We start from the raw sequence: 20050 nt of genomic DNA, 5'->3' as shown, positions 1-20050 counted from the left end.
TTAAAAACATAGACTCACACTTTGTTTACACAAGTGAAGCCCAAAAAAGGATGAAAATCAGTATCCTGTACTAACCGAAATATACACTGTCTATCTAATATCGTGCAAACTTTCCTTGCCGGCAAACAAACCTGTTAGTCACGTTGTAAATTCTTTGATCTAATTGATTCAATATATATCTAGGTAATGAAAGAGAGAGAGACAGATAGAGAGAAACGAGAGAGCAAAAAATAGAACCACTGAAGCCAAATGTCTTCGTTTACCACAAAGATAGATCATGTTTCGTATTCGGCTATTGTTTAATATATCCCTGTAACTAAAGTAGGGTTGTCCAAGACCTCTAGAGACTAATGCTTTAGGTTTAAGATCACTCGCATGCTTCAGTTGACCTGACCTGGAGACCAGTTGTAGCGACTTGGAAATGTTTGAAATTGCCCGATTCTGATGTCGGGGCTCTCTATTCTGCCGGCCTGCCATTATTTTGACCCATCAGTCGTATCTCTACAGAAACTTGTCCTATATAACCTATTCAGTTGGGACGCCAGAAGAGCTGTCAGCCATGACTTCACCCCCCCTTCATCAGTTTCAGACACAAAAGCCAGAGGGGGAGGGCACGATGAAATACGGCGATGTTAGCGTGCGGATTGTGGACACTGCAAAGTACACCGACTTCATCATCAGGACCTTCGAGATCTCCAAAGTAAGTGTCACTTTCAGTTTTAGCTTCTGAAGGTGGCATCACTGCATTCAGACAAATCCATACACGCTTCACGACACCACATTTGCTAAGCAGGGGTCTAATGCACCAATCCAGCCTACGGACTCAAGGCTAGCCTTGGTCGCAAGGCCAGCCTACGGTCGGCAAAATCACAATGCACGAACCCAGACTTGGGTTAGGCTTTTGACTAAAAGGTAGCCTAAACAGCTCCGATTTAGGCTGCCGATTTCGCTAGCCTACGCGAGAAGGCTTAAGCCTACTGCTTTTCAAAATGGCCGCAATATACTACTTTCAGCGACGTCGTCGTCAGAGAATTCGCCCAGGCCGCATTTTTCGCGACAGGAATAACCCGTTGGACTCTTTTTCCACTACTAAAATACGGAAGAAGTTTCGTTTTGAGCGGGCAGCCATTTTCGCTCTTGTGGATCAAGTTGAAGAGGACTTTCGCTACGACGTGCCACGTCAAGGATCCCTGACACCAAAGAGAACGCGAATTTGAGTTCGTAAACAGAAAAAACTTCCACTCGATCAACGTTCAGGTAAGCAACTTCACGTATCAAGCATAGTCCCGTTACTGTGTGTGTGTGTGTGTGTGTGTGTGTGTGTGTTTGTGTGAGACGATCAGTGTGTAGTGTGTGTGTGTGTGCACATCAATGTGTGTGTGTTTGTGTGTGTGTGTGTGTTTGTGTGAGACGATCAATGTGTAATGTGTTTGTGTTTGTGTGAGACGATCAGTGTGTAGTGTGTGTGTGTGTGTGCACATCAATGTGTGTGTGTGTGTTTGTGTGAGACCATCAATGTGTAGTGTGTGTGTGTGTGCACATCAATGTGTGTGTGTGTGTGTGTGTGCCTGTGTGTGTTTGTGTGAGACGATCAATGTGTAGTGTGTGTGTGTGTGTATTTGCACATCAATGTGTGTGTGCGTCTGTGTGTGTGTGTGTGTGTGTGTGTGTGTGTGTGAGAGAGACGATCAATGTGTAGTGTGTGTGTGTGCACATCAATGTGTGTGTGTGTGGGGGGGGGGGGGGGGGGGGGGGGGGATTTGTATTCCTTATTCTTTTTTTAAACTCTGTTGTGCATGGAATGCCCTATTGGCTATGGCCTACAGGATACTCCGGCACGCAGAAGAGGGTTAAGAAACACTTTTGACTAAACTATTACTATAGCCAACAAGGTGTTCAAAACATAGTGTCATAAACCTACATAATCTTTAGCACCAAGTGCCTTGTTGGCCATAGTAATAATATGGCCAAGTATGCGTTCAAATCGTACAATATGTCAAAAGTTAACCTTTCTAATCTTGTAGCAAGTTGTTCAAGAATTGCCTTGTTGGCCAAAATGTTTGCATGTACAGTGGTTTGCACTTGTGTATTGACCAACAGGGCATTTCATGCACAAGTGGGTTCTGGGTGTTTATAGTGTTAAACTTTAACCCCTTTTAGTTCTGTATAACCTTGTACACCCTCTAATGTTTAGAACAACTTGCTGGCTATGCTGTAGCATGGACAACAGGGTGTTCTATGCATGAGGTTTAACAGAGACCCTGTTCTATTTCTTTCAATCTTTTTCTTCATTATAAATAAAATGGAACAGCATTAACCCTCATGCATGGAACGACTTGTTCGCCCAAGAGGGTTAAGCCTCAAGGGCTTCAATTACACCGCCCTTCCGTATATGGTTTACTAGACACTTAGTGACTTACAATTTACAGTGTACATATTTTTAGATGTTCTTCTTCATTATGTTTCACAGCCTGTTCTGACTGAGAGAGCCAGGCTGACAGCTGGGAAGGAAACCCGCAGGAGGATTATTGATGAGAATTTTTAGTCAATGTAAGTAAAATTTTGGAATTGATATATTATAACTAACCACTCCCAATGTATGTCTCGAGAAATGAGCACCTCTCCATTTTCACACACAGCCATCTACAGACACATGCACACATTGTACACACAAGTCCATGAACACTCACATTCAGTGTTTCTCTCTCTCACACACACACACACACACACACACACACACACACAGTGACACACATATGCCCAAAGCCAGCTTTATGCAAATCAACAGGTTCTTCATTGTCATGAAATAGTACAAAGCCTGAGGACCATATTTGAAAACAAAACAAAACACGATGCATTGATGAGATGTTAAACCCGTAATGAAAAACATGTTAATTGTTGAGTTCAGTCACTCAGTATGAACAAATTATAAAGTGCTTGAACTGAAACCTCTAACAGTAGATTCTTGGGGTGTCATGATTAAGCTAAGAACATTTTTTTGTTATCACTCTGCAAGAAAAAAAACCCAGAAAAAACCTATCATTTCTACATCACATACAAAATGCAATATCCACCCATCTAACACAACTACAAACAGCCCCTGTACAACTAGCCCGAACCATCAAACACCTAGCCAGCCTACCTATTTTCCTCATCAACGAACATAAAACTATATTTAATACTCATTAACCATTCAAAGAATCATCTGCAACTGAGGGCTGAAGAGACTCGAGCTGAGCTATCTGGAGTTCTAATTTCCTGATTTCTAGTTTTGTTTTCTTCTGCTGCAGTATAACTAGTGTTGTCTGTTCTTTATTCTTTTGTATCTGAGTTTTCAAAAACTGTTTATTTAACTCTGTTTCAGATTCCTCAGATGGATCTGGCTGCTGGGATGGGTGCTTCCGCTTCTTACTGGTTCTTGGAGGATCCTGTGGAAGGCTGGTGTATGTGGAGGAAGATGAAGAAGGGGCCCGTGATGTAGAAGGCTGCGGTGTTGGGAATGAAGACTCTTGGACCTTCCTACTATTAGGGGTATTAGATTGCGAAGAGCATGTGGCGACTGGTGTGCACATGAATGGTATTGGACTGACTGCACAGCTTTGTCCACCATCATCCTCGGTGTCCAGGTCTGGCAACATGACAACACTGGGTCCAGGCTCTGAAACATATAACATGAATGCAATACTTTATCAACCAGGATGACATGACAATGACAGGGTTAACTTATGACATCAAGTGAAGTATACTGTATAGTAATTATAAGTATTTAAAATTTCAACCCTTCACTGCCGTTTTTGCTCAGGCTGACATAAGCGAAGTATAGCATTTCAACACGTGTTAACCCTCTTATGTATGTAGCACAAATAGTTCAACCACAGGTGAAAACATCAAAATAAAACAAAAATGGGGTACCTTATTAAAAAAACAAAACAAAAAAAACAAACTTTGTTCACTTTTCCATTGAAAATTTAATTTTTTTACAAGTTAGAAAATCATTGCAAGTGATATATTGTAAGACTTCAGAAGCAACAAAATGCAGCTGGACAAAGAAATGGTACTAGCACTAGTAGCAAGCTGCAGTGGTCTCTCCGTCTTGCATTCCTGTCAAAATTCTGGGGGCTCCAGTAGGATCTCCATGCATAAAAGGATTTACTGCAATTTTCAGTGTAGCTTAAGCCAAGGTGTATTAATGAATGCCAGAAAAATGTTAATTGGAGGTAGAAGCTTCAGTTGTGCAGTTTCTTGAGTGTCAGCAGTTCCATTTGTACATTACTGCAAGAATGAATTAAACGTCTCATGCATATGCCCAGCTGGCCATGCAAACATCATGACCAACAGGGCATTCATGCACAAGAGGGTCAATGCTGAAGACAATTTTACTGTCAGGTAAAAAAAGAGGTATATTTACCTAGTGGTACACTTATGTTGTGGACAGTTGTTTCATAACTTTCTTGTGCAGAGGTAACCGTAGCTGATCTGCATGGCTGTTTTGTCACTGTAAAAGAAAAAATAGAGTATATTTACACATGGCTTGCACCAACAGAATAGATCATGCCTGATGTGTTTACACTACATTACAACACAAAGAACAAAGATATAAATGCAAATTACTTTCCAAAAATGTATACTTCAAAGGTAATTTCATGGAAAAATCACAAAAATTGTCTTGTCTATATACCATGGTTTATTAGTTTATGAAGGTAATTACTCAGCAAAAGTAGAAAATTACTGTTTCATAACATCACAGTTTTGTATAAAAGCTTTAGCAATGGTGTATAAATTATTATAATGTTTGTATGTGTTTTTTAACTTCACCCTATTGGGCATGGATCACCCTGCTGACCATGCTGATCAGCTGAATGTCCCAGGCATGAGTGTTAGTCAAGTGTTGTAAATAACTTGCCTGGTGGTAATGGAGTTGATGACACAGCTATGACAGATACATCTGTAAAACAAAAAATAAATTCTGTAATACAACATGAGGCTCAAACTAAGTACAATGTACTCTCTCTCTCTCTCTCTCTCTCTCTCTCTCTCTCTCTCCCGTGCACACATTCTTAAAGAAGTGCTGTCTATTGCCTCGCATTTCATGTTGAAAAAAAAAGAAAAAAACCAAAAAAAGCTAGCTTTTAAAAAAACCCAACTTTTTAGGCCACTTAATTTGATAATGACATGAAGCTGAGTTCAGTCGTTAGGCTCTATCTTTCTGTCGTTGCTTATTCAATTATTGGCTAGGATATTCCAGTATAATTTTTAAACTGTATCTTACCAGCGGTGTTATCAACTTGGTCCTGTGAGTATGTGTCAAGTTCATCAGCACCTTCAAAGAAGAGAACCATTTTTGAATAAATCTTTTTTTTTTCAAATTGAAAAAAACATTTTTTTTTTTAATAATACTATTCCAAACAATGAGATAAGGCCCTATAGTGAGCTTTCAGTTTCAGCCTACTCATGACTTGAATTAGTGGAAATGTAATTGACTCAGCAAAACAATGTAATGTATATAATATTCAGTGTAATCTAATGAAAGATTTCGGCACATTTTCCTTTGACCTTGTTTCAAGTTTGTGTGTCACTTCATAAAAGTTGATACATTTTACCACTATGAATGGATAAATTGAAATTAACCCTCTTAATCATAGAATGGCCATGACCAACTGGGTATTGTATGGTTGAGTGTGAAAACCATGATCAAGCATACAGATCCACATATAAGTTATAACAGCAGTTGCAATTTTAGTTTGATTAGCGTCTGTGACTGAATGCTCAATGTAAGGCCTTATCCCATAAATGGCAAAAATGAAAAGTTTACTTTGCAAAAGTAAAAGTAAGTCTGCAGGGCAAATGTGTCTGACCAAGGAAAATAAAGTGGCCAAAGCAATCTACACAAACCTTCACAAACTGCTGACATGCCTTCAAGTTGAAGCCTCTTTAAAATTTACTTCATACTGTTCATCTTTCAAGTATAATGTAGATTTTTGAAGTTTTTCACATGACATGATCCTTTGACAGTAATACAAACTGAACAGCATGAACTGCGCATGAAAATTGCAGTGATGCTAATTAATACATAAATAACCTTTTCTATCATTCTTTCAGTGAGATGCTGAGATATAATACCAATATCGGTGCCAAATCTTATTTGTTACACACACAAACACACACACACACACTCTCTCTCTCACACACACACAGTGACACACACACACACACACACACACACACACACACAAGATTTTACTTCTTGTTTTTACAGAGTAAAACTAAATGCACTTCGTTCAAAATTCAATAAAAGTCTCAAGGGTGTCTGTGGTAAATCTCAATGTTTTACAACATATCATTTACTTTTTGATTGTCAATATTTTAAGAAGCAATTAAAAAGACTTACTGTTAAAGACTCTGACTGCATTGTCCATTCACTTCCACTATTTCTCAAGGCGATTCATATGCTTATGAATAGTAGAATTGGTTCCTTTTTGTAATGTTTGCTATTAATTCTTTTTATATGTTTTTATTTATATTGTTCTTGTTAATTATTAATTTTATGTTTAAATTTATTCTTTACTCTTCACACATACTCACACACACATACTCACGCACGCACAGAGACACACACAACAACAAACACATGTACACGCGCACAAACACACACACACACACACACTATAGAAACATACAGTCACATTGTCACACACACATACACACACACTGAAACACACATCCATACACACACACATGCGCGCGTGCACTCACACACACACACACACACAAACATTCGCTTATGAAAATCGCATTGGTTCGTTTTTGTAATGTTTGCTGCTAGTTCTTTATTATTATTTTTATTTTTACTCTACTTGTTAATTATTAATACATGTATTCTTTCTTCTACACACACACACACACAACACACACACACACACACACACACATTTAATTTATACACAGTTGTACTGACACAAAGACATGCACTTATATATACACACGCAAACGCTCGCTCAAATGCATGCATGTATTCATATGCAACTTAATTTCACTTCCATCCACCGCCCCTTTGTCTAATATCACCTACCAGTGAAAAGACGTAAAACGTAAAGAAAGTACACACACACACACTAAAAAAAAAAGCAACTCACCGTCTACACCAGTTCTCAAAAATGAGCTCCCAATGAGCTGATCGAGTAACTCCTCAAATGGTACTCGAGGAGGTGGTGGTCCTCCCCCGGTTCCTGTGGCCACCTTCTTCTTGTTGTAGGCCTCTTTGAGGTCCTTCCAACGCTTTTTACAAGCGTCAGCGTCCCTGTTGTGGCCTCCAACAGCGTTGTTGACTCGATCCGCGATTTTCTGCCAGACTGCTCTCTTTTTTTTTAATAGTGGTGCCAGCCTGAAAACGCGAATTTATCAATGCGTGCTCTGTAGCGACCTCCTCCAAAAGGATTTGTGTCTCACAATCGGAGAAGTTAGGGCGCTTCTTTTTTGTTTCCATTGTGATGATCTGCGACGCGAATGAAGCACCAACAACAAAAACACGCAGGAAAGAGGAAACGGTGCTCGGGCATGCGCACAGCGCAAAATTCCGAGGGATGCCCGGGAATCCCAGACACAAGAATGCATGACGTCATTGCACTGGCTGGCAGGCTTTTGACTTCGTTGTCTCGACCAGTGTCTGAGTCCATGCATAAGAAACTGGCGGCGACTTAGGCTAAAGCCAACAAAGTCAAAAACCTTGCCTCAAGGCTAGCCTATGGTCAGGCTCGATTGGTGCATTGGACCCCAGATGCCTGACCAACAGCATAATCCAAAATGCTTAGTCAGGCCTTGAGTGCACACATATGTATTTGTGAGTGGATTTCTTTTTCAGAATTTTGCCAGAGTACAACACTTTATGTTGCCAAGTTGTTGTTCTTCTAGTGCGCAAATGTGTGCTGCGTAAGGGACCTTGTTTATCATCTCATCCAAATGACTAATCGCTCAGTTTGATTTTCTGGTCAGACTTGGAAGAAATGTTGAGACCAGGATTTGAACCCAGACCCTTGCCTTGCAGATCCATTCAGCTTTGTTATTTGTTTGTTTTTAGTGAGCCTTGAATATTCTTTTTTTTAAATATTTTTCTGGACTTGATAGTTGGCCACTCTTACTATGTTGTACCTTTTTCCTGTTGGCAATTTTTTTGTTTGTTTTGCATGCAAAGAAAACCTAGAAAATATGCCTTGAACACACACATGTACATGTTCATGTGCATGCACTCTGAACATGCACATGCATGCATACACACACAGTTAACACCAACCCACAAGCACAGATACCGCACAAAGACTACAATGGGAAGGGGGGAGGGGGGAGGAAAAAAAAGGAAACACAAGAGGGTTGTAGAAGGTGATGATGATATGGATACTTATATAACACCTATCTTCAGTCGGAGACCAAGCTCTAAGCGCTTTACAAACTCAGGGTCATTTGCACAACAGGCTGTCTACCTGGGTAGAGCTGACTGATGGCTGCCATTGGGCACTCATCATTCGTTTCCAGTGTCATTCGATCAGATTTCAGACACACACACATACACACTCAGACAGACATGTAGCATTTTATGTGTATGACCATTTTGTTTATTTACCCCGCCATGTTGCCAGCCATACTCCCAATTTCAGGGGTGTGCATGCTGGGTATGTTTTTGTTTCCATTACCCACCAAACACTGCCATGGTTTTCAGGATCTTTAACGTGCACATTTGATCTTCTGCATGTGTATGTACATGAAGGGGGTTCAGGCACTAGCAGGTCTACACATATGTTGACCTGGGAGATCAGAAAAATCTCCACCCTTTACCCACCAGACACCGTTATTGATATTCGAAGTCAGGACCTTCAGGTTGAAAGTCCAACGCTTAAACCACTTGGCTGTTGCACCTTTCACAGACTAACAATTATGCCCGCGGAAGGAGACAGACTGATAACTATGTTTCGTCACATCTGCTTCTTGTTGTTCGATTGTAAGATGGAAACCCCAGTCTCCGTGATGAAGGCAGCTGTAGGCTGCAGGTCCTGCACACAGCCACACAGCTTCCTGGTGTTTACGTCACATCTGAATCCCTGTCCTTGTTGCTGTGCAGGACGAGAACAGCCGCATCGTCAAGCAGTTCCACTTCTGCACGTGGTCGGACCACGGGGCCCCAACCTACCCCACCACCCTGCTGGCCTTCCGCCGCAAAGTGCAGAGCTTCAGCCCTGACAACACCGCGCCCATCCTGTGCCACTGCAGGTACGGGGGTCAAACCCTGCTGTCCATGCCAGCCAGTTCCTATCCCACTACCTCCTGGGTCTGTTGTTACCCCCGGGGACACAGCTGTCTGGTAGAGATTAACACCAAGGTCTATGTGTGTATGTATGATAGTCAGTCGTGTTCGACTAAGACCATCAGAACAGCAGAGGAGGTAACTGCTGTCAAGTTACGTTGCATACTCTCTCAGCCAAGATGGTTTTAGGACAGTCCGCTTTGGGAATGGTTCCCAAAGGCCAACTAGCCCCCAAGGCTGCAGCACTAGGAGCCAGTGTAATTTTGCCTCCTATGTAGACCAACCTGGAATGACCACCCTGGGGTGAGCTTACAGTGTGTCAGAACTGACCCCCCCCCCCCCCCCCTCCCCCTACGCCCCCCAGACCTCCCACCCTCAGAGCAATAGGCATCATTCTAGGCTACGTTGAAATAACCTGACCACTTGAGGTAAATTTAGCCAAGTCAGAATCGGTATAGACTATTAAAGTTGAATTCTCTTCGTTTGCTTCCATCAAGTTGTAATGGAAAGAGAAGTTGGGAAGGAGTCTGTAAAGGCCAGTTCAAAATGACCCCCTTTTTTATGATGACAATGCAGGAATAGGAGGGACAGGGTTATCGCTATATAAATAATGTAATGATTCTGTATAATACAAGTAACGTAATGTGTTGTTATGACGATGATGATGACAGTGCAGGAATAGGAGGGACAGGGTTATTGCTATATAGAAACTGTAATGAATCTGTATGATACAAGTAATGTATAATGTATTATTATTATAATGATGACACTGCAGGAATGGGAAGGACAAGGTTATCGTTGCTGTTGTGATGATTACAGTGCTGGAATAGGACAAAGTTACTGGTGTATAAATAGTGTAATGATTCTATTATGATACAAGTAATATAATGTGTTGTTATGATGATGATGAATACAGTGCAGGGATTGGGGCAGACTGGGTTGTCGTTACATAAATAATGTATTGGTTATACATAACAGGGATAGCATGGAGAAGGTTATCGCTATACAAATATTGTAATGATTCTATATAATACATGTAATATAATGTGTTATCATGATGATGATGATTACAGTACAGGGACATCGCTATATAAATAGTGTAATGATTCTGTATGATACAAGTAATATATTATTATCATATTGATTACAGTTCAGGGATAGGAGGCACAAGGTTATCACTATATAAATGATGTAATAAATCTGTATGATACAAGTAATATATTATTATCATAATGATTACAGTTCAGGGATAGGAGGGGCAGGGTTATCGCAATATATATAGTGTAATGATTCTGTATAATACAAGTAATATATTAACCCTTTCGCTGCCAGGAAAATAAGATTTAAGTGAAATCTATTTGCCAGGGTTTTTTCACAAAAAACGGGTATAAATTTTCCAAAAATTCTGTGCTCTTTGTTATTGGAGAAAGACCCATAAAAGTATACATTTTCTGAAAGGTAAATGAATAAAGAATACAAAACACATGATGTTTTCCCATTTTATATATTTTAAGTGACATGCTGTTGTTTTGAAATCAGTGTTTTGTTTTTTGTCACATTTTCAACTTGTTCATTACAAACATTAGTCAGGTAATTTGCACAAAAACATCATATTTTCTGGACAAATGGATATCTGCAAACACAAAATCATACTAGAACAACCACAATATATATATATATATTTTTAACTCACTCGCTGCCATTGTCCGCATATGCGGACATCGTCGGAGAAAGCGTTGGATGCCAATGTCCGCATATGCGGACTTGGATTTTAAAAAGTCGTGCTGTCGGAGTGACGCGTTGGATGCGAAAATCAAAAGCAGATGTGATATCTTACGTCACCTCTGGTCAGCTTTTCATTCACACACGCTGCGTGTGTGTCGCGATAAGCTCAACCGCAGTTGATAACAAAGCGTGCCCCCTGTCAGCTTTGTAATTTGTTTGACAAGATGGCGTCACGGCGAAGTGTTCGACACGGTCGGAGAGGTGAAATGTTACTCAGCGTCGAAGATGTTTTGGAAATGATCCAAACTGAAGGCTCTGATGTCGAAGGAGATAATGTTGATTCTTCGGACAGTGAATTTGAACCAGATCCCGATGAACTAGAAATAGATTTGGCCGCTGAAGAGAGTGTTTACAATGGAGAGGAAAGTGAGGAACATGTGCCAACAGATGAGACAGACACAGACGACAAAACCACTGAGGAAACGGACGATTTTGCAAGTGTTTTCACCAGTGATTGGACTGACAATTTTTCCTTTTTCCCTCCCAGGACTCAGCATCACCTGCCATGAGCTCTTCCACTCAAGACAAGATTATTGTCGGTGATACTACATCAGGCTTTTGTGTACAGTGAACTCCTTTTTTTTTTCATTATATAGAGACAATATTTTTTTTTGTATGTGTGAATTTCAACTTTCTTCACCACCTGTTCATACTTCATTGCATGCACTAGGTCTTCAGTTCCTCAAATAGTGTTAGAATGTGATGTGGAACATGTTCAAGGGCACTTGGTGTACATTTCTGATGGGTGCAAAAATGCTAAAAAATACACAAAATATGTATACCGCGATCAACATCAAGATGGTGAGTAAATACTTTGATTTTTTGCACACATATGGAACAACATTCCTTGCATACATATACTAAATATCAATTGTCTGGGTGTTTATTTGTTTTTTTTTACAATTTTTTCCCCATCCTATACAAACCCTGGGTTTTCAGGGATTGGCAAGGGCAAAAACTCTTGGCATGGAGTGAGTTAAGAGATAGATACACAATACATTGTGACTTCTCCAAGTGATAAGATGGATGTGAGGCCACGCCCCCTCAATCTCCACCCCCCTCCTCCTCACCCCTCTCACACGGTCACTTGATTCAGTTCTCATCAGACCATGTTGGCTGCGTGCCAAGAATATCGCTCTGCTGCTAATTCGGTCATCTGTCGACTGCTAACATCTGTACAGCCGGCATCACTCACTGACAGTCACATCTTGGCCACTCTCTTGATTGCTCCCTTTATTTTCTATCAGATCGTCCTATAAATGTTCATCACTATCTTCTCCTTCGAATTTACGCTTCAATTCTTTCTGAGCATCAGCTAAAGAAAGCCGGAAATCTTGGTTGATTTAGTTCGTCACGATCGCATGTCTTGAGCACGGCGTCAGTCCGACATTTTGTTGAGCGAGCGAGGAGAGAAGTCAGGCAAACACTTGGACAGTGACCCAACCAAAACGTTCAAATAAAGGACTGCTTCATGACGTAGATGGGGTTTCTAGCTATGAATAGAATCTAGAGAGATTCCCCAGGCTAAAGCTACCACTATTTTTGCCAAGGAAGTGAATGCAAACCAGGGAAAAGTCAGAATATTTCGATGACGAGTTATCTCGTCATGCAGGCAGCGAAGCATACATGCTTGCCATGACGAGTTATCTCGTCATGCAGGCAGCCTAGGGGTTAATATCATAATGATTAGTCAGGGATAGGAGGGACAAGGTTATCACTATGCAAACAGTGTAATGATTCTGTGTGATACAGGTAATATAATGTGTTACTATGACAATGATTATAGTGCAGGGATAGGGCAGACAGGGTTATTGCTGTATGAATAATGAAATGATTCTGTATAATACAAGTAATATATTGTGTTATTGTTGTGATGAATACAGTGCAGGGATAGGAGGGACAAGGTTATCGGTATATAAATATTGTAATTATTATATATAATACAAGTAAAACAATGTGTTATGACGACGATGATTACAGTGCAGGGATCGGGCGGACGGGGACCTACATCGGCCTTCACTACCTGCTGGACCAGGCCAACAACGAGGGCCAGGTGGACGTGTTGCAGGCGGCTCACAACATGCGCGGCAACCGCGTCAACATGATCCAGACCTGTGTGAGTGTCCCCTCCCTCTCTACTCCCTTCACCGCACTACAGGGATGATGGAATGTGGTTCTGTTGTGTCGTAATGATTGCAGTACAGGGATAGGAGGAACAGGGTTATCGCTATAGAAACAGTGTAATGATTCTGTGTGATACAGGTAATATAATGTATTCATCATGGCCTGGCTTCGCTGACGAAGATCTAGGAAGGGTGTTGTCCACGTCTGATGCAGGCACGCTCATGGCTGACAAGGCCAATGCGGGAAAAGCAGAGTCGGCCGCAGCGGTTGCAAGGGAAAGTCTGGTCTGGGTTCGCGGCTGCAGCGTCGTGGTTCTTCCTCCTTCTGCGTTTGTCCTCAAGGCTGGCCCTGCAGTTGTTTTCGAAGGAGGAGACAGCTTGGTGGATGGTGCGTCGCCAGGTCTCTCGATCAGCGGCTACTGCGGACCACTGGCGATGGTCAATGTGACAGGCACCGAGAGCTTTCTTCAAGGAGTCTTTGTATCTCTTCTTGGGTGCTCCTCTGTCACGGTGGCCAGTGGACAGTTCGCCATACAGCGCGATCTTGGGCAGGCGGTGGTCCTCCATCCTGGACACGTGCCCTGCCCAACGTAGCTGGGTCTTTAGCAGCACTGCCTCGATGCTGATAGTCTTTGCCTGCTCCAGGACCTCGACATTTGTGATGTAGTCACTCCAGTGGATGCTGAGGATGGTGCGAAGGCAGCGCTGGTGAAAGCGATCAAGCAGTCGTATGTGGTGCCGGTAGGTGACCCAGGTTTCGGAGCCATACAACAGGGTGGGCAGTACAACAGCTCTGTACACGCTGATCTTTGTGTCTTTCTTCAGGTGTTTGTTGTTCCACACTCTCTTGTACAGCCTGCAATTGCGCTGTTTGCCTTTGCAAGTCTGTTGTCGATCTCCTTGTCGATCTTGGCGTCAGACGAGATGGTGCAGCCTAGGTAGCTGAACTGGTGGACCGACTTCAGCTCTGTCTCACCGATGTTGATGTGAGGAGCGTGGAATTCTTCCCGTGGGGCAGGCTGGTGGAGAACTTCCGTCTTTTTCAGACTGACTTCTAGGCCGAAGAGCTGCGCAGCCTCTGCAAAGCAGGACGTTATACGCTGCAGGGCCGCTTCTGTATGGGCGACGAGGGCAGCATCGTCGGCAAACAGAAGCTCTCTGATGAGTTGCTCCAGTGTCTTGGTGTGGGCCTGTAGCCGCCTCAGGTTGAATAGGCTGCCATCAGTGCGGTATCTGATGAAGATACCGTCGTCGTCGCCAAGATCTTCAGTGGCCTGTTGGAGCATCATGCTGAAGAAGATCGTGAAGAGGGTCGGCGCGAGGACACAACCTTGTTTCACTCCATTTCCAATTGGGAAGGGCTCCGAAAGGTCGTTGCTGTGTCTGACCTGTCCACGCTGTTCCTCATGTAGTTGGATGACCATGCTGAGGAATTTTGGGGGGCATCCTAGACGTTTCATGATCTCCCACAGACCTTTTCTGCTCACGGTGTCGAAAGCTTTCGTGAGATCGACGAATGTCGCATACAGTCCTTTGTTCTGTTCCCGACATTTTTCTTGTAGCTGTCTGAGAACGAAGACCATGTCAGTGGTGCCTCTGTTGGCTCTAAAGCCACACTGACTCTCTGGGAGATGTTCTTCGGCGATAGTAGGCACCAGCCGATTTAGGAGGACTCTGGCGAGGATCTTGCCTGCGATGGAGAGCAGAGTTATCCCCCTGTAGTTGGAGCAGTCCGACTTTTCTCCCTTGTTTTTATACAGGGTGATGATGACTGCGTCACGGAGGTCCTGTGGTAGTTTGCCTTGCTCCCAGCAGCAGACAAAGAGGTTGTGGAGTTTGGAGTGTAGTGCTGGGCCTCCATTCTTCCACGCCTCCGGCGGAATTCGGTCAACCCCTGCTGCCTTGCCACATTTCAGCTGTTCAATGGCCTTGACAGTCTCTTCTAGGGTTGGTAGCTCGTCCAGTTGTAATTTCACTGGCTGTTGTGGGATGCGGAGAATTGCCGAGTCTTGAACCGTGCGGTTGGCGCTGAAGAGGGCCTGGAAATGTTCCGACCACCTGTTCAGGATCGACGTCTTGTCTGTGAAGAGCGCCTGGCCGTCTGCGCTGCGCAAAGGACTCTGGACCTGGTATGAGGGACCGTACACCGCCTTCAAGGCTTCGTATAAGCCCCGGTAGTCACCAGTGTCTGCACAAAGCTGAGCCCTCTCTGCCAGGTTGGTCCACCACCCATTTTGAATCTCACGAAGCTTGCGCTGGAGGTTGCTGCATATGAGCCGGAAGGTTGCTTTCTTCACCGGACAAGACGGTTGTGCAAGGTGAGCCTGGTGGGCTGATCTCTTCTTCGCCAGCAATTCTTGGATCTCCTGGTTGTTTCCGTCAAACCAGTCCTTGTTCTTTTTCGACGAGAACCCTAGGACTTCTTCAGAGGACTGCAGGATGGCTGATTTCAGCTGTGCCCATAGTGCTTCTGGAGAGGGGTCTGTGGGGCAACTGGGGTCTTCAAGTTTGTCCTGAAGCTTCGCCTGGAATTCAGCTTTCACTTCAGCTGACTGAAAGTTGCTGACCTGGAATTTCTTCCTAGGAGCTCCTCCTTTCTTTGGTTTGGGCTTGAAGCGGAGCCTGAGCTTGCTGCGGACGAGGCGGTGGTCAGTATGACACTCCGCGCTGGGCATCACTCGGGTGTGTAGGACGTCTCGTACGTCTCTCTGGCGCATCAGGATGTAATCAATGAGGTGCCAATGTTTGGACCGAGGATGCATCCACGTTGTCTTCAGGCTGTCCTTCTGCTGGAAAATGGTGTTGGTGATGGTAAACTGCTGCTCTGCACAGAACTCAAGAAGAAGGCGCCCATTGTCGTTGCAATTACCAACGCCATGCTTGCCAAGGACTCCTTTCCAGGCTTCTGAATCTTGGCCAACTCTGGCATTGAAGTCGCCAAGGATGATGACCTTGTCGTCAGCAGGGGTGTTCTGAACGAGGTTGCGCAGATCAGTGTAAAACTTGACCTTTTCTGTGGGGTCCGCTTGGAGGGTTGGAGCGTACACGCTGAACAGAGTGGCATGCTGTTTGTTCCGTAGTGGGAGGCGCATGGACATAATTCGGTCTGAGTGTCCTGTTGGCAGGTTTTCAAGCTTGGAGGCAATGGTGCTCCTGACCATAAAGCCTACGCCATAAAGGCGTCTCTCGGTCTCTGGCTTGCCTGACCAGTAGAGGGTGTACCCAGCGCCGTGTTCCTGGAGGCTGCCTTCCCCTGCAAAGCGGACTTCGCTGACGGCAGCAATGTCAATGTTCAGTCTCTGAAGTTCGTGTGCGACTAGAGCGGAACGCCTTTCTGGGTGGTTGCTGTCTGCAGAGTCACGCATGGTTCGGATGTTCCAGCATGCTACCTTTAGTCCTTTTGCACCTAATTGTGAGGCAGGTGCCGGCCTTTTCTTCTCTATTGTTGTTCGACCGCGTTTGGAGATGCCCGTTGACCACGGCTAGCCAACTGGGGGGTATGGAGATGAGCATTTGTTTGGACCACCTTTTCTAGGCCCCTCTCCGTGTGGAGCAAGCAGTGCTGTCCCTAGAAAAGGCTGCTTGGTCGTTCAGGGTGCTGCCGAGTGATGCTGTCACCTCCGGGTCAACAATCAGGCGACCAATATCCTGAACCGCCTGCATGCAGGATTGGAGCTGCGGCTTCCAGTGACATCTTCCACCTGCCGTTTTCGCCCCTTTCCCATCGCTACAGGGCTTGGAATAGTTGGTGGCGCGGACGTGGACGTGTCCTTCAAGCCTGCGCAATGGAATTTTTAGGTGGAGTGCAGTGTGCGCAGTACTGGCCCCACCCTTTACACCCGTGGTTCATCTGCCATAGCCTAGCAAGCTGGGACGGTGACAGTGAGGTCCTCAGGTCGTAGGTTTTATATCAGACTGTCCTTGTCCTAGCCTCTGGCTCAAAAACCTTCCTCGGAGGCACGGGGGCGCGGCTACTGAAAGTCGGGACATGGCCATGGACCCAGGGTCAATGCATGTCGAGACTGTCCTGCATTCCTTAGCACTTCATGGGTTTTACTTCAGACTTTTCCTTGTCTTAGATGGACTGCCTTCCCAGGCTGTCGAGCTCCATCTGCCCACATGTGACAGGTAGCACAGGGTTACATGGTACCTGTGGCAGGTAGAGACCTGACCTGAAAGTTACAGTATGCTTGCACTCAAATCACAATGCTAGAACCATCTATAACAGTTTCATACAAGTGGTTCCATCAACTGGTTAATACAAAAAAACCCAAAAAAAAACCCAAAAACACCTGAAATCTGGGACTACACAGAAGGTCCCTTGAAAACAAGCACTGTGCAAAGAGGGGCCAGATATGCAGTCCTTTAACAAGAAAGAGTTAACATGTTCTGAGCAAATGAGAGGAAACTAGTTTCTACTGCCCAGCAGGTGGAAAGTAAAGTGAGAGTGTAATTTAAAAAAGAAAAAAAAAAATATTGACAGGAATATGGCACCAAGTACAAGCACATGAAACTAGACTTCAAGGTTGAGCTCACAAATAATCATTATCTTACACTACAGACATTTTCACCTGCCCCACCCCACCCCCACCCTAAAATTAGGTTTTTGACAGAAACATGGGCCAAACTGAAGAGGGCAGCCCAGAACTGGAAGAAGTGCCGTTGTGGCCCTTTGTTCTGAAGTCAGTCAAATAAGTGGAGGAGATCAAAGTTGCATAGCAGATTTGGGAAACACACACAAAAACAGAGAAAATAAATATGTGAAAAAAAATCTATCTTGAAACAGATCAATGATTAACATCAATATTAGGCCCAAATGAAAAAAAACAACAAACTGGTGATTATCAGGTACATAAATTATTTGAAGAAAACAAAGAAAAAAAGTTTGCTCCCACACTCTGACTGGTTCAAACATTTAAAAAACAGGAGACAAACATATGCTTCAAACCTGAAGCCTTTATCAGTTGTTTTAGAACACTTTAACTATTCATTTGTTTTGGTGGTGGTGTTTTTTCCCCCAAAATTTCAAGACTGCTGTCTAGCTAATGGCCATGAATTTAAGTTGGGAGTTCCTTCGATTCATCTGAGACACATTACCCCTTGGATATGAATATTGTGTAAAAGTTATATATATCTTCTTCCCATTCACACGCAAAGCAAAAATTCTTTACCAAAAGATGCTGGAAATCCCACAGCTCTGATTTGAGACTTATATGCAGTATGTTGGAAATCCGACAGTTCTGATGGAGATTTCTTGCAAACCCTTCCCTCTCTCACCCCAGAAAAAGCCTTCAAGAAGAACAGAGCAAACTGAGGACAGCGGTGACTGCCTCAAGCGGTGTGGGTGGACTGAGTGACGCTGTTGGGTGTGGGGGCCAAGCTGTAGTACTGCTGCATGTAGTGCGCTGGCTGGTAGGCAGGTGGTGGTGAATCACTATCTGGTCCTAGGTTCATCATAGGTCCATCTTCATTGTTGACCATTATCACTTCAGCATTCAGATGGCTTTCATTGTTCACAGTGGAGTGCCTCATTGACCCGTAGTTTCTTTCATGGGGAGGAGGGTCGGGAAGAAATGGATCCGAGTCATCAACTCTTGTGTAGTCCTGACCTCGGCACCTTCCTCTTCCTCTTCTCCGCTTCAAGTGAGGCCAGGCCCGAGCAGCACATACGACCAGGAGAGCACTGGACATGCCCACCACTGCTGTGAACAGCACCAGGCACCCCACGCCTTCCATCACAGTGTAGCAAACACTCTGGACAGCAGTGACATATTCATTGTGAATGGTATCACAGCTGCCAATCTGTGTTGACAGAGATGACAGGTTGCCAAAAAAAACAACTTCAGGTCGTTTCGCACCATGGTTACGGGACCTGATATCCTGTCAGAGATATTGAAGGGCAGAGACATGTTCACAGTGGCGTTCAGTGCCGTGATGGCCTGAGTCACTGATGTCTGGGCATCAAGAATTTCCCCCTGGAATGGTTCTGAGCTGTCATCACATTTGATAAAGGCCAGCAGTATGTCTTCCTTCACTGTTCCGTTGACTTGGGACACAACAAAGCTGTCGGGATCAACACACAGGTCCCCACCTCCGATTCCGAAGAATAAGTACAATGAAGTCATTGCCCATATCACCAGCATGAAAAGGACAGACAAGGCAGCAATTAATTTCAGCATCCATTTGGATTTTTTGATAAGAGCAGTGAAGGTCAGAAAAAAGATCACAATGTAGACGCAGATGGCAAGTATGGTTCCCATCCACCTGTAATACTCCACATATTCAGTGGTATCAGTGACCTTTTCTGTGTTCACTCTTTCGGCATCTCCTCTCAGCGATTTTGTAACTGCTGCAGCAGAGTTGACGTTGGTCAAAATCTGCTTGATGAGTTCACTGATCTTTGTGTGAACAGTGATGTTGGTGATTCCATCAATGGCTTTGGTTAGTGCTGGCAATCCTTTGTTCTCTACATCATCTGTGATTCTGCCAAAGATGTTGATCACACCCAGAGAGCATTCAATAGTTTGGTTTGCAGAATTCACAGCAGACAAGCAGACAAGTGCGAATTTTACTCCACAAAGTGGAATGTACAGAGAGGCTCTAGGGTTCTGGGCAGGAATCCCTCTCATCTGGTGCTGTCTGCTGTGGCTGGCCTTCCTCATCTTTTTCTGTGCACGCTGCTGCAGCAAGTCCCAGATCAAACAGAGCTGTTCAACATGTTCTACACTGTGGACAGGACTCTTCCTGTTGATTGGATGTGGATCTCTAGTGGTGGCTTTTTATGGAAATGCAGAAGTTCACAGTGGAGTTGGTGATTTTGTTGAATATAATGTATTACTATATGATTTAT

General features: G+C 43.9%; 2 protein-coding genes and 1 pseudogene across 2 annotated transcripts; 1 reads left to right on the top strand and 2 right to left on the bottom strand.

The window, feature by feature from the left end:
- Positions 1-613: 613 nt before the first annotated feature.
- On the top strand, positions 614-17371 carry LOC143280388 (receptor-type tyrosine-protein phosphatase epsilon-like). Its single transcript, XM_076585022.1, has 4 exons — positions 614-700; positions 9110-9258; positions 13058-13193; positions 17360-17371. The coding sequence occupies exons 1-4, from the start codon at positions 617-619 to the stop codon at positions 17369-17371; spliced, it is 381 nt and encodes a 126-aa protein (XP_076441137.1). The 5' UTR covers positions 614-616.
- Positions 2772-5698, bottom strand: LOC143280645 (uncharacterized). The gene is made up of 4 exons (XM_076585371.1): positions 5270-5698; positions 4904-4945; positions 4409-4495; positions 2772-3658 (listed from the first exon to the last, which is right to left on the bottom strand). Exons 1-4 carry the CDS (start codon positions 5337-5339, stop codon positions 3186-3188), a joined length of 672 nt encoding a protein of 223 aa, XP_076441486.1. The 5' UTR covers positions 5340-5698; the 3' UTR covers positions 2772-3185.
- Positions 17372-18263: 892 nt separating the features above from the next.
- LOC143280387 (protein tweety homolog 2-like) overlaps positions 18264-20050 on the bottom strand; it is a 7890-nt pseudogene continuing 6103 nt past the window's right edge.

Source organism: Babylonia areolata, chromosome 3 (genome assembly GCF_041734735.1).
Source record: "Babylonia areolata isolate BAREFJ2019XMU chromosome 3, ASM4173473v1, whole genome shotgun sequence".
Lineage (NCBI taxonomy): Eukaryota > Metazoa > Mollusca > Gastropoda > Neogastropoda > Buccinidae > Babylonia > Babylonia areolata.
This window is presented reverse-complemented; position numbering and strand designations above follow the sequence as displayed.